Below are 26,629 nucleotides of genomic sequence, written 5' to 3'. Positions count from 1 at the left end.
CCTGAAACCATAAATTCCTGGAATAAAACATAGGCAGCAGACCATTTGACATAGCTTTAAGCAATATTTTTTCTAGTAAGTCTTCCTGAGCAAGGGAAACAAAACAAAACAAAAAATGAACAGAAGAGGCTGCATCAAACTAAACAGTTTTTTCACAGGAAAGGAAATCATCAAGACAAAAAGATTGCCTACTCAATGGGATAAGATATTTGCCAATAATACATCCATTAAGAGGCTAATATGCAAAATAAATGAGGAAGTCATACAACTAAACACTGAAAGAACAAACAATATGATTAAAATTTTGGCAGAGGACCTGAATAGACATTTTGTCAAAGAAAACATACAGATTGGTAACAGAAACGATCAACAATCACAAGGGACATGCAAATTAAACCACAATGAGGTCTCCACACTTTTCAGAATGAACATCATCAATATATGGACACAAAAGTGTTCGCAAGGATATGGAAAAAAGGGAACCCTTTGCACTGTTGGTGTGATTGCAAATTGGTACAGAAATTACGGAAAACAGTACAGAGTTTCCTCAAAATATTAAAAATAGAACTATCATATGACCCAACAATTATAATTCTAGGTATTTACTTATCTGAAGAAATCCAAAACATTAATTTGAAAAGATATATGCACCCCTATGTTCACTGTAGCATTATATGCAATATAATCACCAAGATATGGAAGAAACTGAGGTATCCATTGATAGATGAATGGATAAAGATGATGTGGAATATAAATATAATGGAATATTTTACTCAGCCATAAAAAACAATGATATTTTACTATTGTGACAATCTATATAGTTTTAAGCTATGTGAAATAAGTCAGAGAAAGACAAATACCATCTGACTTCACTTATCTGTGGGATCTAAATAAATAATAAATAAGCAAGCAAATAAAACAGAAACAAATTCACAGATAAAGAGAACAAATTACAAATTGATGGTTGCCAGATAGGTAGGGGCTTCAGGTGATGGGTGAAAAGGTGAAGGGATTAAGAAGTAAAAAATACCAAATACAAAATAGTCATGGGCATATAAAATACAGCACAGAGAATATAGTCGGTAATATTACAATAATTATGTATGGTGTCAGATGACTATTAAGACTTATTGGGGTGATCACTTTATCAGGTATATAAGTGTCTAGTCACTAGGTTGTACACCTGAACGTAATATAATATTGTATGTCACCTATAATTTTTGAAAAAATTTTTTCAAGGTGAAAGGGATTAAGAAATACAAATTTCCAGTTATAAAAACAGTCACAGGGATGTAAAGCACAGTCTAAGGAATATAGTCAATAATATCATAATTGTATATGGTGTCAAATGGGTGATCATTTCATGAGGTATATAAGTATCTAATCATTATGTTGTATACCTGAAACATACAATATTCTATACCAGCTGTTTTTGAAAAATAAATTAAAAAAAATGAAATATAAGTAAAGCACCCTTGAAAACAAGAATACTAACAGTACACTTCCAACACATCATTATAGCAGCCTTGAAAAAGAAGCATTTCATGTTTCCTTCTCTTCAAATCTCCTAACATTATAATAGGCCATCAGCCACAGAGTAAAAACTGTCCTATTCAATTCACTGGTATCAGTGATTGGTCATTTAATAAAAAAGTGTAGTTAAAGTAAGGGACTGTTTTTAAAAAATGCTCATATACCTTAAACTTCATTTTAATTTAAAATGATTAAGGGTATATTTATTCACCAATTTTTAAATATAGAATTAAGGTTTTTTCTTTAAGTAAGGATGTTCTGCTGACTGTAGTACCCTATTATTTTTCTTATATGAACTATACTAAAATAAAGTACACTGGCTATGATTTATTTCCTGCTTTAGTTTCCTTATAGTGAAGTGAGAAACTAAAGATAATACCTGGCTGGTGTAGCTCAGTGGACTGAGCGTGGGCTGCGAACCAAAGTGTCGCAGGTTCAATTCCCAGTCAGCGTACATGCCTGGGTTGCAGGCCATGACCCCCAGCAACCGCACATTGATGTTTCTCTCTCTCTCTCTTTCTCCCTCCCTTCCCTCTCTAAAAATGAATAAAATCTTTAAAAAAAAAAAAAAAGAAACTAAAGATACTCACTAGACTCGTTTCATGCACATCTAATTTGATAGCAATTTTTTTTAGTGTCGTCTCTACTCACATATCCAAAGTGCCGACAACTCCGTTTTCATAGAAATACCTTTCTTTTTTATGCCCATATTTCATCAGTTTTCTTAATATTAACTAAACTGTATAATTCCAATACCAGTACAACAGGTTGTGATTATACAGTTCAAATGTAAGGAGTAGAAATATTCGAACATACTGCATAGTAGCCTACCAGATACAGCATTTAACTCACCTTGAGTACAAGTTATGGAGTCCATTTAATTGAGGTTAATCAAGAGATTTCAACTATTTTTCTCCCCCTCTTCTTTTTAAATACTTTGATCACATTTCAAGAATTGATAACATTTAACTTCCCTTCACATTACAGGCCTTCATGGATTCCTAAATGACTACCCATCTTTAACATATTTCCTCTAACAGTTCCTTAAACATATTTGGTCACCCTGAGACACTCGAAAACTTTTACATTAACATCAAAAATGATACACCTTCTCGGAACTTTCGCAGCATCCCTAACACTATTATTTACAAGTCTTTTGTCAGCTATTATACTCAAAACCATTCATTAAAAATCTTATGAAAGTATTCCCTGTGTTAACTTCAAAACTGGAACTACACATAAGAGTTTTGAAGAAAATTGGAAAAGTCTTCACACATTCATTTGAGTTGCAGGAAGAATTTCAAATATTTCTGGAAAAAAATCTTCAGTTTGTGAGACCGCAGGCAGGACTGAGACAAACTTTCCCAATAAGCACATCTGCTCATGTAAACTTAAATTTACCCTGTCAAATTTAAATATGCCATGTACAAAACAAGTGAACAAGGCAACTGCAAAATTAGAACTACAATATATATGTGAGTTGGATTCTTTTTCCTTTCCAAACGGACTACTTAAGGATTCCTCTGAAAACATTCTCAATATTTGTAAAGGTGCTTAAAAGATCTTAAAAGATAATTTTTCACAAGAAGTTTCCCAAATTGCATGAGAGCAAAAAGTAGATGAAAAACCCTTTTCCACTTTACCAACACCAACTAATAAGTAACTTGCACACTCAGAGGAAAGATTCTAAAGATTACTTTAGGTGATTTCTTGAAATAAAAGGCCTAATTTTTATTAGAATTTTACTGTAAATCAAAGTTGACCATACTATCTTCTGATCTTCCAGCTACAAATAGAAGAAAAGACTTGAGAGTTAGGATTCTTGGTGCTTGTTAATATCAAAACATTTTAATGGAACTATCAATATGACCTCAAATCTCATCTTATACACCAAGCAGTGTACAAACAAATATCCTTTTATTGCTGACTAAAAACACTCAAGGAACTAATTTTCAGGTAGACATTTTTGTAACTCAAAAGGATGCATTACTGTATTTCATTTAAAAAATTTTAATGGCAGGTTCGATTCCCAGCCAGGGTACATTCCTGGGTTGCAGACCATAACCCCCAGCAACCACACATTGATGTTTCTCTCTCTCTCTCTCTCTCTCTCTCTCTCTCTCTCTCTCTCTCTCTCTCTCTCTCTCTCTCCCCCTCCCCCTCCCTTCCCTCTCTAAAAATAAATAAATAAAATCTTTAAAAAAAAAATTTTAATGGAATAATAGTTTGTAATTTTTACTACCATTGCCTTTTATCTGTGGCAAAAATATGGTTTTCTATATATAATAATGAAATAAACTTTCTTTTGAAAATGAAATTTTAACTTAAAAAGTAATGTTTAAAAAGCATTAAGTAACTGATGGTTCAGAGATTATAAGACTAGCAAATCATTAAAACAGTGTCCAACAGTACTCTACAACAACATACAGGCAAGTTCCTCACCACGTATTCAATATCCCTCTATTGGTCCTACCAGTCTCTCTTCTCGCTAATTTCTCTCAACAAACTAGTAATATTCCACACAATAAAACAATGTCCATTCTATTGTCCACATCACCACCACCACCACCACCACCTCCTCCACACACACATACATATGCATACAAATGCAACTCCTTACTTTTTAAAAAGGCTGCACACTAAGGTACTTAACTAACTTCCCCAACCATGTCTCCTCAAGACCGTATTATATGTTACCAGAGACTTTGTCTTATTCATCTATGTATATTTCTCTGGTTGCTAGCATATTTATTCAATAAATAATTTTTGAAAGAATGACTTACATTTTATTCTTACTTGACTATTCTGTATCATTTAGCAATGTTAATTATATTCTACTTTCAACTTTTATTCCTTCATGAAGTTACCTTTATCATGCACTCTCCTGGTAGTCCTCCTACTCCTCTGTAACCATTTCTTTGATTCTCTTCACTATTTCTCAATAGCCTTTGAGAGAACTTCTGTCCTTTCCCAAAACTGTGACCCAAGATAATATATTGGCCATCCTTCTGGTGTAATCCCATTATTGTTGCATTCATCTATTCAAATTACTTCATCTGCTATCAAAAGCACAATAGCAATAGCCAAGACCTTGCTCCTATACATCCAGTCATCTATTAGGCATTTGAACCCAGATATTCCAGATGTAATGTGATGAGCAGTCTCTGAAGTAACCCACAATAAATCTTCCCTCCTACAACTCACGTCTTTGTACAGTTCCCTCTCACACTAAATACAGTTGATCTGTGTTACCAAGAGAATATAACAAAAATGAGAGTTTGACTTCTGAGGTCAACTCATAAAAGCTACTATGGCTTCCGCCTTGCTCTTTATGATCTTGCACTGGGTAAAGCCTGATGCCTCAAATACCTCCATAAAGCGGTCCACCTGGTAAGGAAACGAGGCCTCCTACTAACAACCAACATTCATTTGCCCAGCACGTGAATGAGTTACACTGCAAGTGGATCAAACAGCTCCAGTCAAGATCTCAGATCAACTACAGCCTCATTAGAGACCTTAAACAATAAACACCCAGTGACTGAACACTGCTCCCAGATTTCTGATCAGAGTAAACTGTAATGTTTAGCAGAACTGTCCAGCAGGACTTTTCTTTTACTGACTTTTATTTATTTTTTAATTGAATTTATTGATTAATAAAATTATATAGCTTTCAGGTGTACGATACAGGATTGTGTGTTCACCACCCCAAGTCAAGACTCCTTCCATCATCACTTATCCATCCTATAACCTCTTCTACCTCCTCACACCGCCTTTTCCTCTGGTACACCATGCAGTCATTCTGTGTCCCCGTTCTGAGTTTTATTTTTAGGACTCTCAGCAATTATTAAAATGCTCCATGTCCAGTGTCAAATATAGTAGCTCCTGGCTACATGTGGCTACTGAACACTTAAATGTGGTTAATGTGACTAAAGAAATAAATTTTCAATTTTAATTAATTATAACTAATTTAAATTTAAATAGTCACATGTCTGCTGTCTACCATATTGTATAATGCAAATTGATACACTGTTTTGGAATATTCTATTATGCAGTAATAGATAACTAATACAGTACCTCAAACTAAATCTGTCCTTTACTACAATCCGTTCTCTTCTTCATCTTTCATCTAATCAGTCAACCAAACAAAAACAACAAAACAAAACCATGCCTACTCCCTTTTACACACCCCAGATGAATATTCCCCTTAGTAAATGGTCCCAACACCCACCCAAATATTCAAGACAGGAAGGCTTTCGCTTTCACCACCTACCATTTTCACACCAGTAGGTGTTCTTAGTATCTTAATTTGTCCCTTAATAGCTCTATTAGTCTCTTCTACTTTAAACTGTCACAACAAACTGTATTTTTACAACATCAGTTTAGGTCCTCTCATTTTTCATCTGGACTATTGAAAAATGGCTCCTCATTAGTCTCTGTGCTCCTAAAACTGTTTCTCAAGACTAATCAATTCTTCACACTGCTACTGAATGTTCTTTCTATAACATAACACTAATCCTACTACCCCTCTGATTAAAGGCCTTCAGTGGTTCCTCACAATCTACAGAATAAAACACAAACTCCTCAGAACAACATAAAAATATTCTGGTGCCTCTTATTATTGCAAATTTACCAATTGCTATCCCCATTATCAACCTCCATGCCTTAAGCACACAAATATATGCATTCCTAGAAAATGAGCTACCTCACCCGGTGCCTTTTGTTTATATTGCTACTTCTACCTAAGTTGTCCTTCTCTCTCTTACATTTCTGGTAACTACACCCCATCTTTCAGGACTCAAAGGAAGTATTCATCTGTCTATGAAGCTGTTTCTAATTTATCCAGAAAGTACTCATTCTTCTCCTTTGAATCTCCAGTGCACCCTGTGCACTCTGCTGTCTACATTTCTGTCTCCCTCTGTCAGACTACAAGTTCTTCAAAAGGCAAAAACAGAAACCGTCAACAAAACAAAAAGACAACCAACTGAATGGGAGGAGACATTTGCAAACAACACCTCTGATAAGAGGTTATTATCCAAAATATATAAAGGATTCATACAACTCAACAAACAATCCAATTTAAAAAATGGGCAGACGACCTGAACAGACATTTCTCCCAAGACACAGAAATGGCCAAGAGATGTATCAAAAGATACTCAATTTCACTAGCTATTAGGGAAATTCAAATCAAAACTACAATGAAATACTACTTTATGCCTGTTGAAATGGCTAACATCCACAAGACAAGTAACAGTAAGTATTGGAGAGACTGAGGAGAAAAAGGAACTGCTAGTGGGAATTCACTGCTAGTGGGAATGTAAACTGACACAGCCACTATAGAAAACAGTATGCAGGTTCATCAAAAAATTAAGAGTAAAGCTACTGTATGACCCAGCAATCCCTCTTCTAGGTATCTACCTGAAAAACTTGAAAATATTTATTCATAAAGATATACAAACCCCTAGGTTCACTGCAGCATTATTCACAGTGGCCAAGACATGGAAACAACCAAAGTGTCCTTAGATAGATAATTGGATAAAGATGGGGTACACACACACACACACACACACACACACACACACAATGGAATACTACTCAGCCATAAGAAAAGATGAAATACCACCACTTGTAATAACACAGATGGATCTGGAGAATATAATGCTAAGCAAGGTCAGACGGAAAAAGTCAAGAACTATATGATTTCCCTCACATGTGGGATATAAAAGTAAAAATAACAAATGAACAAACAAGACAAACAAAAAGTCATAGACACTGACGACGCTATGATGGCTAACAGAGAGGAAGGCGGTTTGGGGGTTGGTCGTAAAGAGGGTTAAGTATATAGTAATGAAAGGAAATTTGACTTTTAGGAGGAAATCACACCATGCAATATGCAGATGATGTATTATAGACTTGTACACTTGAAATCTAACCATTGTCAACCCCCCAAAATTTAATAAAAAATAAAAAATTTTATTTTCTACAGCTTTATTTTTAAAATATTTTATTGATCATGCTATTACAGTTGTCCCACTTTCCCCCCTTTATTCCCCTCTGCCCTGTACACCCTCTGCTACCCACATTCCCCCCCTTCAGTTCATGTCCATGGGTCATACATGTAAGTTCCTTGGCTTCTACATTTCCTATACTATTCTTAACCTCCCCCTATTTTCTACATACCATTCATGCTGCTTATTCCCTGTACCTTCCCCACTATTCCTTCCCACTCCCCCACTGATAACTCTCCATGTGATCTCCATCTCTGTGATTCTGTGCCTGTTCTAGTTGTTTGCTTAGTTTTTGTTTTTTGTTTTTAGATTCAGCTGTTAATAGCTGTGAGTTTGTTGTCATTTTACTGTTCATATTTTTTGTCTTGCTCCTTCTCTCTTGCTGCTTTTAAGATTCTCTCCTTATCTTTAGTCTTGGCTAATGTAATTATGATGAGCCTTGGTGTGTTCCTTCTTGGGTCCAGCTTCTTTGGGACTCTCTGAGCTTCCTGGACTTCCTGAAAGTCTGTTTCCTTTGCCAGATTGGGGAAGTTCTCCTTCATTATTTTTTCAAATACATTTTCAATTTCTTGCTCTTCCTCTTGTCCTTCTGGCACCCCTATGATTCTGATGTTGGATTGTTTAAAGGTATCCTGGAGGTTCCTAAGCCTCTCCTCATTTTTTTGAGTTCTTGTTTCTTCATTCTATCTGGTTGAATGTTTCTTTCTTCCTTCTACTCTACACCATTGATCTGAGTCCTGGTGTCCTTCCGGACACTGTTGGTTCCCTGTAGATTTTTCTTTACTTCACATAATGCAACTCTCATTGCTGCCTAGATCTTTTTCATGCTTTGAAGTACCCAGTGAGTTCCTGGAGCACTGATACCAGTGTTTTGAACTGTGCATCTGATAGGCTGGCTATCTCTTCATTGCTTAGTTGTATTTTTCCAGGAGCTTTGATCTGTTCTTTCATTTAGGCTTTTTTTTTTTTTTGGTCTCAGGACACCTGTTATATAGTAAGGGGTGGAGCCTTAGGGGTTCACCAGGGCAGGGCAACACTCGTAGGTATGTTGTGACACTGTATGTGGGGGCGGAGTCAGAGAGGGAACAGTACCACTTCTCCACTCTCTGCCAGTTTTCAGTCACTTCCCCTGCTACCCATAATCAAATGGGGCCCTTCTGGTGCTGATTCCCAGATGGGTGGGCTTGTGTACATTCTGGGACCCCATGGGTCTCTCCAACAAACTTTCCTGTGAGGCTGGGAGTTTCTCCTGCTGCTGCCTCAATCCCCACAGGTGTTTTCAGTCAGAAGTTTTGAGGCTTTATTTCCCCACACTAGAGCCCTGGGTTGTGTGATCTGTCTCCCCAGTTGTTCCTCCTGGTTTATTTGCATGTGACTGTGTGACCACCTGGTCTACCAGCCACCACCTTGCCCACCCCAGTCTATCAGCAGCTGCCTTGAGCGAGTCTTCCCACCCGGCTGCCCATCTCTGCCCCTCCTACCAGTCTGGATGGATGTTTCTTCTTTAACTCCTTGGTTGTTGGACTTCCATACAGTTAATTTTCTGGCAGTTACGGGTTTTTTTTGTTTTTAAATTTGTTGTCCTTTTGGTTGTGCGAGGAGGCACAGTGTATCGTCTACCTACGCCTCCATCTTGGCCATAAGTCCCTAAATTTTTTAAAAAGGACATAAACAGTACCTGATTCAATGCTGACTATATCTGACAATATAGCATAATGTTTGAGAGTGCAAGTTGGGAAGTCAGACAAACTCAGACTAAAATTCCAGTTTTACCACTCAACAGGCATGCTACTTAAAATTTGTGAGCTTCTGTTTCTTCACTTGTAAAATGAAGATTATATAATAAAACCCATTACCCCAAAGGGTCATTGTGAGAACTAAGTAAAGTAATATGTATAAAATGTTGAATGGAGAGATTTAATGGTTAGGTTACTGTTAGGTATTTAAGGAAAGGGTGAGAAAGTTCAAAATAAAAGGTACCATCTTTGAAATAACTTTTGCTAGGCTACTCTAGAGAAAAATAATAAGTAATCCAGAAAGCCTATTATGTATCTACTGTGTCAGCAGTAAATTGCAGGGAATGGCAAAAGGACTCAACTAGAAATAAATCAAAGGTTGAAGAACAGAGGTTCTAGATGGGGTCAGATAGGAGAGTTTAAAAGCCTGGTGATGGCAATGAAGGCAAAGAGTACATATAAAAAGATATGAAGACAAAGAAGTTGTTGAAGGCTAGGCAGAAAAACACAAAGTTTGACAACAGAATCCTTCTAAGCAATAGAAACTCCAGAATAAATCATAAAAAATTTCAAATACTGGATGTTTTTAATAGATAAAATAGATTGGACCTTTTTAAAATAATAAAATAAAAGTGGTGCAGGGTGTGTTGCACATTAATTCCATTTTGCATCTTTTTCCCTTGAATGCCTAAGATAATGTGGGGCTCATAATAAAATTAAGCAAAACAAAAAATTACATTCCTATTAAAGTATCCTAGATGTTCCCTAGAATACAACTTAGGAACTGCTACTGTAGTTTACATTAAAAGACAATAAACTAAATAAGTAACTTTCTTTGACTGAAACTTCTCATTTGAATTTTACACTGTCAATTTGTACTTGGATTCTAACTTCAGAGAAATGACATCATCCCAAAATCGTGTATAGTGGCAAATACAATGAACCAAGGGTCAAAAGACCTGTATTTTAAGCCTGATCCCCAAAATGTACTAGCTGGGAAATACTAAACTAGTCAATGCATGTCTTTGAATCAAACTTTTTCTTTATTTATAAAATGGAAATAACATGTCTCATACTGTTGTTATATATATATATATATATACCTATATATAACAATACCTAGATATGTGCCCTGACTGGGAATCTAGCCCACAATGTTTTTGGTGCAAGGGACAATGCTGCAACTAACTAAGCCACCTGGCCAGGACAATAATATTCTCATTTTAAATGTGGAAAAATAAGCATGAGCAAACATTTGTATAATAACCAGACTATTTATGAACTGTGAATTGGTTGTTTATCCCAGTATTTTTTCCAATCTGATATTTCAACTTCATCACCCTCAAAGCTTTACCGGAACATTCTCCAGACTGGTCCTATCAATACTAGTAAACTTTTCAAGTTGCATAAACAAAGATTTCTTTATTGTTAACAGTGAGAAAGCAATACCCACTAAAATGAAATATGGTAAATATTGATACAAAATTAACAGACCTTTTACCCCACAGGGAGGTGGCAAGCATGGGAAAGAGCAACTTCTCAGAATTCAGTACAGCAGATACCTGTAAAACTCCCTAAGACCTATAAAATCTCTGAACCCATAAGAATGCTTCAAAAGGCACTGCCTTTTTGTATGTACCCTCACTTACATGTCTTAAACGTAGTAAAATTCTCAAAATATAATCCTCTAGTCTTTCTCTACTGAGCAATAGCAGTTATTCAATAAAAGATTTAATTTGTGAGCTTTTTAAAGATTTTATTTATTTATTTTTAGAGAGGGAAGGGAGGGAGAAAGAGAGAGAGAGAGAGAGGGAAACCCCAATGTGAGGTTGCTGGGGGTCACAGCCTGCAACCCAGACATGTACCCTGACTCGGAATCGAACCTACGACACTTTGGTTTGCAGCCCACGCTCAATCCACTGAGCTACGCCAGCCAGGTAATTTGTGAGCTTTTTAAAACCAACTATCCGCCTACCTCTGGTGCAGATACTCTGGGGTTACTAAGAAAATGAAAGAAAACAATTTATAGTTAAAAGGGTTAGGTTAGAAAAATTACACACTTAAATAACTCTTAAGCAAATTTCCTTTCCAGTACTATGGCACAAAAAGTGGCTAGAATAAAATGATTCATGTCACAGAATCTTAGTAAAGTAACAGAAAAAAAAATCATTTATAAAGAAGAAATGAAGATTATAAGTAACAATGTTTTATGGCTCAGAAGATGAATCGGGAGCTAAAACAAAATAAGTAATTACTTACTTCTTTAAGTGGTAGAAAATAAAAACTAAATGATAAAGAAGGGAAGATCATGGCCTGACCATGTGGCTCAGTTGGTTGGAGCATCAATCCATACACCAAAAAAGGCTGCGAGTTCGAGTCTAAGTCAAGGCACATATCTAGGTTGCAGGTTCAATCCCAGGTCAGGGTGAACAGAGGAAGCAACAAATTGATGTTTCTCTCTCTCTCTCCCCCTTCCGCTCTCTCTACAATCAATAAACATATCCTTGGGTGAGGATTAAAAAAAAGGAAGGGAAGATCACTACTATAGCAAATCTTTAAAAAGAAAACATCTGCATTGCCACTTAAGCAAACAGACTCTTGCTAAAAAAAAAAAAAACTTAAACCCAGTTTGTTTAAATCATTTATATTTCACAAAGATCTGATCACCTACTGTTAAAATCAATCATTTGTTGCCTCTTCCTTCTTTTACATACTCAGTGTACAAAATTTTTTGAGCCCTGGCTAGTGTGGCTCAGTGAATTGAGCACCTGCCTGTGAACCAAAGAGTTGAGGGTTCGATTCCCATTCATGGCACATGCCTGGGTTGTGGGCCAGGTTCCCAGTTGGGAGCACACCAAGAGGCAACCACACATAGATGTTTCTCTCCCTCTCTTTCTCCTTCCCTTCTCCTCTCTCTAAAAAAAACTAAAAATGTTTAAAAAAGAAAAAGTGAAACCAAATCACAATGTAGCCAGTTCCTTAGAGGAAATAAGGCAAAACCCCTTGTGTCAGAAATCTTAGAAAAGGAAGGTAAATAAATGATGAAAGATAAAACGTAGTTATGAAATTATATGAAGACAACGCTTAAATGGTGTAGAAGACAAAATCCACTTCCTGAGTTTCATTCAACTGATTCAAAAGATCAACTAACTGATCCAGCTGAACCAATCTTAGTATAAGCAGGCCTTATAACAAAATGGGCATTGAGTCATAATCCCAAATCTTTTATTGTGAAACTATGTGACCTTGAACAAGTTAGTAAATGTCTGAAAGCCTCATTTTTCTGTTTTAAAATGAGGACAGCAATATTTAACTTACACAGCTGAGATTTTAAAAAGATGTCCAGAAAGTACCTAGGATAGTGCCCAGAACCTAGTTCTGTGTGTACTCAACAAGTAAAAATATCCTTTACCACTTCTCAGATTTCTATTTTTTCCCAATGGTTTCTTTTTTTTTTTTTTTATTGTTGTTCAGTTACAGCTGTCCCAATTTTTCCCTCATTGCTCTCCCCTGCTCCATCACCCCACCCCAGTCAATCCCCACCCTGTTGTCCATTACCATGGGCCCTTTATAAATGTTCCTTGACTGGACTTTTCCCCTGCCTTCCCCATTACCCCTCTCCCACCTTAGTCATTGTCAGTTTGTCTCTGGTTCTATTTTGCTCGTCTCTTTGTTTTGTTCATTAGGTTCCACTTACGACACAGTTGTAACAACTCAGTTATCAAGCACTTATTGAGCACTTCCTATGGTAAACTATATTATTATTCCTAATTATTCACTCTCTCCTCTCCTTCCTTAACAGGATGTTACACACTTACCCATTACTATGTGACTTGTAATACTACCTATGGGTGGAGCATACATCTCTGGCCCACTGACAATGAGCCTGACCGTGCAACTTACTTCGCCTAATGACATGTGTGAGCTGGTGTGACTGATGTACACCATGACTGACCCTTATGTTTGCATTAGTTGTCCTATTCTTTCCTTATAACGGGATAATGGCATATCCCAGAGTGGCTGCTTCTTCAGCCAGGTATGCAAAAATGCTGCAGCCAAATCCACAGCTGACAGGATATAATGTAAGCAAGAAATAAATCACTGTCATAAGTCATTGAAATTTGAAGGTATTGCTATGGCAGCATAAACTAGCAATAGCTCATACATACACCTACCATGAGTTAGGTACAAAGTTTTTATTTTATTAAAATAAAAGCTGGTACATTTATAAGAATGTTTTAGAAGATAGACAAAAAAAAAAAAACTTTAACTATGGCTACCTCTGAGTAGACAATTTGAGAACCAAGTAGGTGTGAAGGGATAGGGGTAAGATCAGAGGGAGACATTATTCATACTATCATATATCATTTGAATTTTCTTGTGTATGTTTTTGAAACCTCAACAACATCATCTAGGTACCTGGATAATGTGGATTACTTTTTCTTTCTTATGACTTTTAGTATTAAAATAGAATAAAAATATAATAAAGTAATAATTACTTAAAAATGACTAAGAACTATCCTCCTGCCCTTAAGAAACTCAAAAATTAGTTGACAATTTAGGATTTTAAAAAAGCCTTTTCTCAAAAAACATTCAGTGTTTTTCCTACATTTTTGGGAAAATGTTTCCCAAAAAACATTTTTCAGTGGCAAAGGCTGCTGACTGGGGCGGGGAGGTGGGGGGGGGGGAGTATGACAAAGGTTTCAGGAAAGCAAACATAGGGTTTTATACATGGGTGGTGTGACCACTGATCTCAAAGGAAATTCAATTACACTATTTTAGTATGAAAGTTAAACTGGTGAAGAAGCTTCCTCCTGGCTTTAAGTTTTATGAATAAGCCTCAACTACAGACAAAGTATTTTACTCTATTAAATTAGCTCATGTATGCTACAATTATAAAAAAAGAGAAGAAAATAAGTGGAAAAAATTCTAACCATGAATCTTGCAGTGATTAAACAACACTTGAAGTTCCGTAGGGTAAGACTTTACTACGTGAACACATTTTTAATTAAATTTGACCAATATCTGAACACAGCAGTATCCTGCAAATATGATTAGGAACATGTCTACACATTTTAGACTAGCATCTCGAAGCACCTGACAAACATTAATCTTCATTTCGCCTGAGAGGTAGATATTATACATTACAATCATCTATCCTTTCACTACAAAATATTTAAATACCCCTCCAGCAGTACTTGCCCTGAGAAAGTCCTGCCCAAACAGTCAATAAAACAGGAAATAAGCTGACAGTGCATGTGCCACCAACAATCTCTGAAAAGATCAGACCTTCACCCAAAAGAACCACTTCCTCTGAGTAAACCACAAAGACTGTACAGGGCAAACCAGAACATATCAACTTGTGTCTGGAACACAGACCGATAACTCATCTAAAATTTATAAACGAATATATCTAAGCATCTCCACAAGGTTTCCTATCTGCTTTTAAGTACATCTTGAGAATGTGTTACTCTTCTGGACAAGATATAGCCACCTACTGCATTACATGATCAATTTCACATAGAATTTCTTCAGGTGCCAGTGAAGTCTTCAGTTTTTCAACAGCAGAATAATCTACATTTTTCTTAATCCACAGAAGAACTACAAAATCCTCTTCAATGTCTTTTATGTGAATCTAAAATCAGCACTGAAATATAATACTTGACAAAAACTGTAGTCCCAAAGTAGTTTCTTTAAATGACAACAGGCTTTACAACATCAAAAGAAAAAGCACTGTGACAAGTGACTAACTGTAAGCAGCAACTAAACCTGATTTTCTTATATATTTCCAATTTCTTCATGAATTGTTACTCATAGTTCCAAGACAGGAAATGTTATTTCTTATTCATTGGCCATTAGATTTGCATGTTTCTCAACACTAGGAAGCCATTAAGAATCTAAACTGTCAGCTGCACTAGTGCATGCTAATTCAACAAAGTAAATTTAGTGTGTCTTTCCTTTTATTAAAAGTCATAACACATGCTTATGAGATTTTGGCAAAGCCTCTGACCTTCAGCACCATCATGTAAGTACCTCTGCAGAAGCAAAAACTGAAAATTATTCTAGGCAATAGCTTCATGGACTTAAGAAGCTATATAAGAAGTTAACATAAGTTAGAAGCTGTCTTACAAACTTCTTTCACATAACGCTATTTTGGTACTCTACATATTCTAAATTGAAAAAGTATAATGCCCTAAATTTGGCATGTTTCCAAAATTCTAAACCTTGAGGAAACAATCACTAACAAAATACAAAAGTAAAGAGTTCTAGCCAAGATGGAGGTGTAGGTAGAAACCCTTTACTTTCTCACACAACCAAAAAGAGGATAACAACCAATCTAAAAATAATAAACAACCAGAAGTGCCAGAAAATCAAACTGCATGGAACTCTGACAACAAAGGAATTAAGGAAACATTCAACCAGACCGGTATGCCAAGACAAAGAAATATGGCCCCAATGAAAAAAACAGATCAAAGCTCCAGAGAAAAGCTAAGCAAAGAGGAGATAGCCAACCTATCAAATGCACAGTTCAAAACACTGGTAATCAAGATGCTCACAGAACTGACTGAGCTTGGTCACAAAATGAAAGAACAAACGAAGGCTACCCAAAGTAAAATAAAGCAAAATATTCAGGGAACCAACAGTGTCAGGAAGGAAACCAGGACTCAAATCAATGGTGTAGAGCAGAAGGAAGAAAGAAACATTCAACCAGATAGAATGAAGAAACAAGAACTCAAAAAAATGAGGAGAGGCTTAGGAACCTTCAGGATACCTTTAAACAATCCAACATCAGAATCATAGGGGTGCCAGAAGGACAAGAGGAAGAGCAAGAAATTGAAAATGTATTTGAAAAAATAATGAAGGAGAACTTCCCCAATCTGGCAAAGGAAACAGACTTTCAGGAAGTCCAGGAAGCTCAGAGAGTCCCAAAGAAGCTGGACCCAAGAAGGAACACACCAAGGCTCATCATAATTACATTAGCCAAGACTAAAGATAAGGAGAGAATCTTAAAAGCAGCAAGACAAAAGGAGACAAGTTATCTATAAAGGAGTGCCCATAAGACTATTGGCTAATTTCTCAAAAGAAACCTTACAGGCAAGAAGGGGCTGGAAAAAAGTATTTGAAATCATGAAAGGCAAGGACCTACATCCAAGATTACTCTATCCAGCAAAGCTATCAATTAGAATGGATGGGCAAATGAAGTGTTTCCCAGATAAAGCCAAGTTAAAAGAGTTCATCACCAAGCCCTTATTACATGAAATGTTAAAGGGACTTGTCTAAGAAATAGAAGATCAAAAACTATGAACAGTAAAATGGCGACAAACTCACAACTATCAACAAATGGACCTAAAAGAAAAACCAATGAAAACAAATACTAAGCAAACAACTACAACAGAAACAGAATCAGAGAAATGTACATCACCTGGAGGGTTTTCAGTGGGGAGAGGGAGGGAAGAAAGAGGGAGGGAAAGGTACAGGGAATAAGAAGCATAACTGGCAGGCATAAGGTAGACAGGGAAAGGTTAAGAATGGCATAGGAAACAGAACTCAAAGAACTTATATGTACAACCCATGGACATGGAACAAGGCGGGTAGGGCCTGCAGGAGAGTTGGGGATGCAGAGCAGAGAGGGGATAAAGGGGAAAAAATAGGGAACACTATAATAGCATAATCAATAAAATACTTTAAAAAAGAAATAAAAACAAAAACATCTAATTAAGTAATTTTAAACTATGTATCAGTGAAAAAGGTCTACTAATATTCAATTTCTATAATATATACTTTATAACAACTTAAATATGCACTTTTTCCTCTGTTATCTCTTATTATTACTAACAATTCTTATAAACTCAGTGGCAAGAAAGTAAAATGTAGCCCCGGCTGGCATAGCTCAGTGACTTGAGTGCAGGCTGCAAACCAAAGTGTTGCAGGTTCGATTCCCCACCAAGGTACATGCTTGGGTTGCAGGCCATAACCCCCAGCAACCACACATTGATGTTTTTCTCTCTCTCTATCTCCCTCCCTTCCCTCTCTAAAAATAAATAAATAAAATCTTAAAAAAAAAAAAGTAAAATGTTATTTCAGTTTTAACAATAGTGCTTTTTACTGGAAATATACTGTTAAGCATTGTGAGTCTATTTCTTTTCACAAATATGTGGGAATAAAAGAAAAAATAAAGTAAAACAACAAAAAATGGGGAAAAATGACATGCAACTTGAGGTAAGACTGAAAAAGCACTACAAAAAAAAGATGAAGAATACCAACTTCCAGATATATCTCAACACAGTGCAACAGATTTTTTACATTAAAGCTACAATTACACCCTGGGTGGTGTGGTTCAGTGTGGATTGAGCACTGCTTGTGAACCAAAGGGTCACAGGTTCAATTCCAGTCTAGGGCATATGACTAAGGTGCAGGCCAGGTCCCCAGTAGGAGGTGCTCCAGAGGCAACCACACATTGATGTTTCTCCCTCTCCCTTTCTCCCTCCCTTCCCATCTCTCTAAAAATAAATAATTTTTTTTAAAAAGCTACAATTACATCACTTTATTTACTTTTAAATTCAGAAACGTTTTATCTTCAGTTACGATTAATTTTTCAACCAAAGATGGCCTCTAACACTTATTATTTGTTGTTGCTACCCTTTTGTCACGTAATTGATAATACTTGTTACATTAGGGTACTCATATTTAAAAAAAAACACCTTTTATAACATGAGTAATTGCTTAATCAGTCAATTTGGTAATTATGCTGTTTATATAAATTTGTTTACTATTTTATTTGTGACATCTCTCACATCCATTCTAAAAACTATCTAAAATAAAAGGGAATTAAAATGATCTTCAGGATCTCTTCACCTCTAATTTTGGGCTATGCTTGAAGAAAACTGAGGACAACCTGAATTACAGTAAAACTAAACTTGGAACTTGCTGTTCTAAAATATGGGTAAAAACATACAGAATATCACATCAATTTGTACAAGGAAAACATCTAAGGGGAAAATCATTTTGCATTAGAAAAGCAATTGGGAAAAAGCTAATAAAATATTAAGTGGGACGGGTTGATTTTTAGACAATGAATCAAGAGAAAATACAAAACTTATTTAAGCAAAGATTCAAGGGGGAGTGGACAACTGTCAGACCCATTTAGAGTCCTATAAACAGAAACGGGAGAACGTTATTTAGCCTGGTATAGAAAGTTTATACAAGCAGCAAGAAAACAAAAAAAAAAAGTTTGAGCTAAAAATCCAGAAAAGCTACCTGATTACAATATCTATCAAACTGCTGTACAGTCTCCTGAGAAAGTGATGAGTAGCTACTCTAGAGATACTTAAAATTAGAATGGATAAGATACTAAAAATATCCTCTAAGAGACAAATTCCCACTTGGACACGGTCAGCTTGGAAAGTTATTAAATGAAGGTAGGAAAGAAAAAATAAAGTATGGCAGTAAGACAATAATTTAAAGTGAAAAAGTGGGGGACTTGAGAGCCAAAAAGAGCTAGATTAAAATCTTGGGTCTGTCCTTTCCAGTTTTATAATCTTGATTTAAACTCTGATTTGCTAGAAGTACAATGGTGATCTGCTCTATGCTGAGTTGAAAACACTGTAAATGCTGTAAAATTATAGATTATCAGTTCATATATGAGGGTATTATACTCAAAGGGAACAAAATATTTATAATTTGGCTAATTTTATAATTTATGTTGAAATGCCATTATTTTGAAGACTCTCAATTACTAAAAGAGAATGGAGCAAGCCTTGATATAAAATTTGAAAACCTTATCAAAGCCAAGTTTTAAAGAATGAGATCAAATGAAGTTAAATTCCCTATTCCTGAAAATATGGCATGGGTCAATTTCCCAGAAGAAATCATATAAGAAATATCTCTAGTAACTATGTCAGACAACTATGACATAAAAGAGTTTCTCCAATTACCTCTGAAAAAAACCATTAAAGTATCCTGCTGTTTCTGTGACCCATATATTTGGTAGGCAATTCATATCTATTTCTACATGGCTTTTATAAGAGGCAACCATATATGTTTACATAAAGATTTTCCAACTGTTTTCCCTGGAATCACAACGCTCCACAGAAAAATATGGAAAACACACCATTTATAAGTTCCATCAATGTATGCCTCAAATTTCATTCTTTCAACTAAAAATTCAAACTTAGTTTTTAAAAAGTCCTACATGTTAACTCAATATTATATACTACATTTAAAAAACTGTAAACCACGAGTGTGTTAGTGGTATTTCCAGGTTAATATACCTTTATATTGATTCAAATAAAGCTTCCCTTGCCATCTCACTGAATTAATATGAACACCTAATCAATGTGCCATTTATCAGCTTTGTATTTTTTTAAGATTTACTTTGGACTGTACATGTTTCTCACTTAAAACTGAACAAGTGAAAGTACTACTGCATACCTATATGAATTGGGGTTTTACACTGAACTCTTAGAAGAAAAGACATCACTGGGATCTTGATACCCAATTTCAATTTTGTATTTATCAAATAACTGACTTCATAAGTATTACAAACAATTTCACCTTGCAGATGACTCAAGCATCCTTCAAAACAGCACAGTTACACTAGTTTTTTGTATTTTTTAAAATCACAAGCATTATATGGAGATGCTGGCAGAAAAAGTATAATGAGCCCTGGCTGGTGTGACTCAATGGATTGAGTGCCAGCCTGAGAACCAAAAGGTCACCGGTTCAATTCCTGGTCAGACCACATGCCTGGGTTGGGGGCCAGGTCTCCAGTTGGGGGTGTGGGAGAGGCAACCAATCTGTTTCTCTTACACATCAATGTTTCTCTCTTCCTCCCTTCCCCTATCTCTGAAAATAAATAAAATATTTTTTTAAAAAAGAAAAAGTATCATGAATTAAAATGTTAATTAATGAGTATACACATATAAAGTCACAGGTTCCCATATTCACTTTTAAAGTTTACTTAAGTTTTAAGCAAGTTTAAAGTTGAACTCAGTGCTAAGAAAATGCCAATGCATTAAAAACCTGTTTATCCATAAATCAAAAAAACAAAACAAAACCCTAAATTCAAGACAAGACAAAGGTCCATTTATTTCAAGGAAGACCTTATAACAAAATCCCGCTTGTATTGTCCCTAGAAAGTCAATGTTCTAAAATCTAGCCTGAAATCATTTACTGAATCCAATGAAAAATCATTCTTTTCTATTTCTCAAAAGAAAGTCCAATCGCCAGAGGACACCTAAACTCTCAGGGACAGAAGACAGGAATCTAAAGGTACTGGAAACAAATGTTTTAGGATGCATGCAGTAATCAACGCAAACTGAAAAACAGCAATCAGCTATTTCTACCACTTTTTGAGTGATGATTCTAAAAATTGAAAACTATAGTCCACAGGTCTCACAGGCACTACAAAGCAGGAGAGTGGAAGGTAAGCTGCTTTTATATATATATATATATTTTTTTGTTTGTTTGTTTAAGCTGTTCAGATATACTACATAAAAAGGTAGCTACCATAAACATACTTGGGTTTTTAATTGATGACTATGCCTTTTAAAAAGGGGATGGGAGTTTTGGCGAGTAGATAAAAAGAAGAAAAGAGAATAAATAAATGTGTTAATTTTACTGCAAAATGACAGGATATTAGTTCTGAGTATCCAAAGTGACTAATCAGAGCCTAAACATAGCTGAATTTCATCCTAGCCCCAGCATGCCCCTAACACAAGAATAAAACCTTATCTTGTTCAGCCGTGTCTCCAGCCACAAACTGCAGAACAGAACAACGCCCAAAACCAGGTAGTGTGATTTCAACTAAGGACAGAGAGACCATGTAGTCAGAAGCACCACAATGAAAGAACTCTAACTCAGTCAGCTGGTCTAGTGGGTCTGTATACTCTACAAAACAAAGCCAAACCACATAATAATAGTACTTCAAACCTCAAAGTATCTTTAAACAGCTACATCGGCAGTTAATTTGCCAATAGTTCTAGAATCAACAAAATATACCTACAGTACACTGCAGTTAGTGAGAAATGAAAATAAAGGAGACAGGGCTAGGAAGAAGTTAAGGCATCCTGCCACAGAAATCATAATAAACCAGTATTTTACCCTAACACATATTCAAATCAGAGACAATTACTTTTCTAAAGGGCAAATGGATCCTTGATATTTATAGAATATGTTTAAAGAAAAAGTAATGGTCATGTATGAGTAATTCTTATAAAAAAAAAAAAACTAGTAAATTTCTAAGAAACAGGTATCCATACTGTCTAAGCAGTGCTTATTAAATTAAGTGACTCTTAAGTTTTTCTTTTAAAAAATGTGTAAAATCAGGCAGCACTTGAACCAATTCAAGGATATTAATACCCAAACCAATTGCAGATTCATCTTATACTTAGAATCATCATTTAATCCTTTGGGCCTAGCACAATGCCTGGCAAAGAACAGGCATTTGTTCACTACATGCTTATTGTATATTTATATTTCCTCTAACTTATAAAAAGAACACAAATTCCAAGATTTTATTTCCAAGATAATGAAAAGAGTTAAGGAAATCTCCGAGAAGCAAAAAGGAAGAAAGGGCATTACTTGTGGGCTTGTAGGTGTGAGTGGAATGAGTTGATGACTGCACATTGTTTCTACAAAATTAAACACCCCTATTATCGCAATGAAAACTAGCAACATTACATTACCTTCTTGTAAGACTTCTTGTCTACAGGTTCAAGAGTGGAAAAGAACTGAAAAAACCAGTGTAACAATTACCCACACACCCATGAAAGTGATTTCTCAAAAGCAAAACACTTTGAAAACAAAAGGATAACTAGAAATCAAGATAAGCATCGTTCCTATTTATGTTGTGTAATCCCCCCAAAACTGAAAATTATTTCATTTCATTGAAAACTAAAATTTTTTAAAATACGCAAACAAAAAATTAATATAGTTTAAATATTTAATGGCATTTTTTCAGGTAAATAGTCACTTGACACTGGAAAGCACAAACAGGAAGAGAAAGCTCTGTTTTTGGAGTAGCTGTTATGGTATGATAATGGAATCTGGTCCTTTTAAAATCAACAAATGAGTCTTACAACTTAGGTGAAACTACTATTAGGAAATTCAACTATTTTCTTCAGGAGCACTATTGTTCCACTTTTCATCAAAGAGCTTTCTTTCTTTGGGCGCCTAATTGAGTTATTTCTTCTTTTTTTCCAATGATGTAATAGTTTGAAGGTTGACTGAAAAAAACAAGCTGAAATCTGGTGAATGAAACAATGTCATAATTAAATTGAGAAATAAACTGTAGTAAAAGAATTAATATGCTTTTATCACCCAAACTAATATTCAAAAGAATAACTATTAAGAGTAAGGGAACTCCCCTTGAATCACAAATGATCTAGCTCAATTCACCAAACACCACCAGGCAATGCAGATAAGTACTATAAAGGTCTCACAGAACAAATCCACCTGCCATGCTTGTACTACAAAATTCCCTTGGTATTTGTATCCCTTAAACACAAATGTTTCTGGAAGATGAAATACTTAAAATGCATTAATTAAAATTAAGCCCCATGATTTTCTCTCACCTTTTTCAAGCCCCTTGATACTGCTCCCAGCAAAAATCTGTGATTTACTAGTAACTTCAACATTCTGGAAAATTATTAAACACTGCGCAGAACAACACTTAAAAGAGAACAAGTTCATAAATCATTATGCAGCAGTGTCAGAATGAAGTTCACAAGTAGAAATTTCTGGAGCGTCTACACAACTACAAGACAGGAGTAAAACTGATGATGTACCAATACCCAGCGAACTTCAAGCACTGACCTTCACCCAAAATTACCTTCCTCTAGTTCCTGGACAAGTACGGAATCCTAATGCACGCTTCAGACACATCATGGTTTTACCTACCCCTTCTCTGAGAATCCGGAGGTAAGTTTCTCTCCAGAAAAAAAAAAAAAAACTACATTTCCAAATTCAATCAACCAAGTAACTGGGCAGCAACCCTACATTTAATTTTAGAGCATCTGAACAACCCTTTCTCCTTTGCCTGTCAACTTCACTAGTCAAAGGCAATCACTGAGTTTTCTGCTGGGTCGGGACAAATCCAGGGAGAATAAACATAGGTTCGTACAAACCTGTCGGTGATAGTAGACTGCGTGCCACTCATTGGGGCCCTTGGCAAGAGGTCCTCCTTTCATTCAACTTGCATTTTACAGTAACACCTCCACCCTACCCCCAATGCTCTGGGACTAGGCCCGACTCCGGAAGGGGCAAAAAAGTCCAACTCAAAACTCCATTCAGTCATCTAGAACGTCCGGTTGAAAGGGATCTAGAAAAGGGGATGCGTGTTGAAGCAAAACAAGTTATCTCCCAAAACAAACCAAGGAGGCCTGCCAGAAGGCAAGTTCTAGAGCTAGAGAAAAATCCTCGAGAAAGCGCAGGGAGAAAACTTCCTCACAGAGGCAGTGGGCCAGTCGCAGGGAAGTGGGCCCAGGAATCCCTCTAGAGCTAGAATAGGATGAAATCGGGGTTTGGCGTCCACTCCTCCTCTGGGGTCTTGAGGGCCTGCAAGTTCCCGCCGCCGCAGAACCGGGCCCTCTCGCCGCCTCTTTCTATCTGGGGCTGGCGGGCGCTCGTGGCCGCAGCCTCCGCCGCGTCTCCGGTCGTGTCGCGCCAGGCTCGCGCGGCTCCATGTCCGCAGGCCGGGAGATTTCTGTCCTCTTCCTCGTCACCCCCACCAGGCTTCGTACTCGGGAAGCAGGGATTCTGGGGATAGGGAGCCTTGCAGCGAGGAGTGACAAGAGACTGGCCTCTACCCGCTGCAGTCTACAGCACAGTGTTCGGGGGCCCGGACGCTTCCGCAGTCTGCAGAGGTAGCGGTTACGGCTCCTCCCAGTCAAGCGGGTAGGCGGCGGTTCTCGCGAGAGGCGAGAGGTTCACATTCGGCCTGGCCAGGAAAGGCCGGCCGCCGGCGGTGGCTGGGACGGCAGCGGCAGCAGTGATAACTCTGTTCGCAGGGCAGGCAGACCAGGTCCCGAGGCCCTCGAGGGAGCTCCCGCGGCGGGCGGGGAAGGCCGCCTACCGCAGTGGGTGTCGTAGGACCCAGTAGGTGAGGGGCGACACTCGCCGGCGCGCTGACGGGTTCCGGTTCCGGTTCCGGTTTTGTGGTAGCCTCGGCCAGCACTAGCCAGTTCGTACCTTCCCCCGCCGGCTTTTAGGACTCCTTCTCTTAGGCCTCGGGAAGGCGACTCACCCGGGATCCCTCCGCCCGGGCAGCGGCCAGCGGTCCTGCTGAGGCCACCACCTGTCCGGGTTGGACTGCTGTCCTACTCTTTTCTCAGCGTGGACCCATTCCCCGGTGTCCTGTTTGTGGGCCGAGGGAGGTGAGAATTGTCTCACCTGGGAGCCCCACCCATCAACCCACCGTCGCCCGGAAGGCCGTGGGAATGTCAGAGACCTGTACTTTTGAGTTAGCTTTAACCAGAGACTGCCAAAGAGCACTCCTCCTATACCGAGAATTTCAGGATGAGCAGCTCTAGGCCTAGAAACTTGTATTCTTTATTAAAGAAATGGAATTGTTGTCCTTACTCTCTGATAATACTTACAGGCTGTTTTTGACCAATGGAAACGACCTCAAGTCCAGGTGCCTGGACACTGTCCTTTACTCCGAAGCAAACCCCAGTAAAGAGAAGCTTTTGCCTTGGCCGACTCACTTGGGGCATCTGCTGGTCTCGTCCCATGACTGAGGCCTCTGTACCCAAGTCCTAGCTGCTGGGGAGGATTGGAGGGCGGTGGTGTGTAGGGGTCGGGAGAAAGAAAGTTGGGAGTTGGAGCCAGGAGTTCTTGGTAGAAATATTGCTTTGGCAAAAGCAAATGTATTATTTGCCAAATTAATAAAGCATGGTGCTTTCCACAGCGACTTAAGGAGCTTGCTGTGGAAATAAATGGGAGTAGAAAATAAAGAATATCCAGTAAATGGCAATGTAGTTCTCTCTCAAGAGTTCGCAACTTGTTCGGGTCCCCGTCCCCCCCCCCCCCCCCCGGGCACCGGCTAGATTTAGATATCCATCTAATTTCGTAATTGCATATTTAAGTACCACATACAATATAGTTACTTCCCTCTGCAAATATCTGAAGCGGCTATACTTTTATCCGCATTTTTTCAGACTTTGGAGTTTAAACACGTGCTGATGGGTACGGGACCACAACCTTTTTGTGGAAATCCAAGTGGCAAAACAAATCTAGTAAGCAGTGGATGTGGAGAGGGAAACAATTATTTCTTAAAAATGCTGTTTCTAAGTCAGTGGCCAACAATTCATGAAAAGATCGTATCCCTGAATAGTGTATGAACTAAGGCTGACGTTAGAAGGGTTTAAAAAAAAAGGAAAAGATAAACAGAGGCCGAAGATGACTCTTTATTACTTGATTGTTTGTTTGTTTGTTTTTTAATTCAGGGCACAGCTAGCTAAATGTTTATTTTGGGAAAGAATGGGGAATTAAGGTTCCAAGTCACTTTCCTAATAATCAGACCAGGACACATTGCCACCTGCTGGTGTATCCTAGCATGACAATTCTATCATGAAGACACTTTAATTGCTTATTTTATACATATAACTGGAAAGGGTTCCATCCATCTACATACAGTGACCAAAATGCAAACCTTATCACCAAACTTGTATCTTTATTATTCATACTAAATTTATTTATACCCTGTCCTAATAATTTTGCAGTGTAAGTATCAAGTTAATTGGGCCCAATGACTCATCAAATCATGCATTTTAAAAATGAGTTCCTTCCCTCAAAAATGCCTCACTACTTGAGCTTCAGGAATAAAACAAACAGGGAAAGTTTCCAGGCTCACCTTCTTTTCCTTGCATACAAAACTTCTTGGCAAACTGCTTTTAAGATTTTTCCAAAGTTAAACACACAGAGTTCTAGCTGTGGGCCTTTGCTATGGGAAAATTTCAGAAAATGGTAGGCAAAGGATTTAATTAAGCCAGTTGTTACTCATTCCAGAACCATTTTTTAAGTAATGAAAATCTCTGTATTCGCCCACAAATCTCTAATGGTAAAAATGTCCTGAAAGCTTCCTTACAGGTGTTGGTAGCCCTAAACTGTTCCAAAGGTTCTATCTATATAATCCCTTCAGAAAGTCATGTTCTCAATCCTCATCCATTCTTTCAACATGCTTCTTGAGCACCTACTATGTGTCTAAGACTATACTAGGCATTGGAAGTACAGTTTTGAAGAGAGCCAAAGGCCCTGTTTTCATGGAGCCCACTCAACATCATTTTCAAGGTAACTACCCAAATGGGGCAAAATAAGAAAGAAATTGAGTTCTTCCTCTTTTTTGCCAAACTATTT

General features: G+C 37.3%; 1 protein-coding gene across 6 annotated transcripts in view; it reads right to left on the bottom strand.

Moving 5' to 3' along the window:
* The window catches only part of ARHGEF12 (Rho guanine nucleotide exchange factor 12), a 217,435-nt gene extending 192,678 nt beyond the window's left edge, over positions 1 to 24,757 (bottom strand). For 3 of the 6 annotated variants that reach the window (XM_045838881.1, XM_045838897.1, XM_045838917.1), the window contains exon 1: positions 23,401 to 24,756. In XM_045838881.1, the coding sequence (XP_045694837.1) occupies positions 23,401 to 23,432 (32 nt within the window). In that variant the 5' untranslated portion in view covers positions 23,433 to 24,756. Of the gene's footprint in view, positions 1 to 23,400 lie in introns of all 6 variants that reach the window. The other 3 variants (XM_045838887.1, XM_045838925.1, XM_045838908.1) reach the window with 2 other exon arrangements.
* Positions 24,758 to 26,629: the final 1,872 nt, after the last annotated feature.

Source organism: Phyllostomus hastatus, unplaced genomic scaffold, assembly GCF_019186645.2.
Source record: "Phyllostomus hastatus isolate PE091 unplaced genomic scaffold, TTU_PhHast_1.1 phas_contig_113, whole genome shotgun sequence".
In the NCBI taxonomy this organism is placed as follows: domain Eukaryota; kingdom Metazoa; phylum Chordata; class Mammalia; order Chiroptera; family Phyllostomidae; genus Phyllostomus; species Phyllostomus hastatus.
Note: the sequence above shows the minus strand (reverse complement) of the source record. Positions and strands in the feature narration are given on the sequence as shown.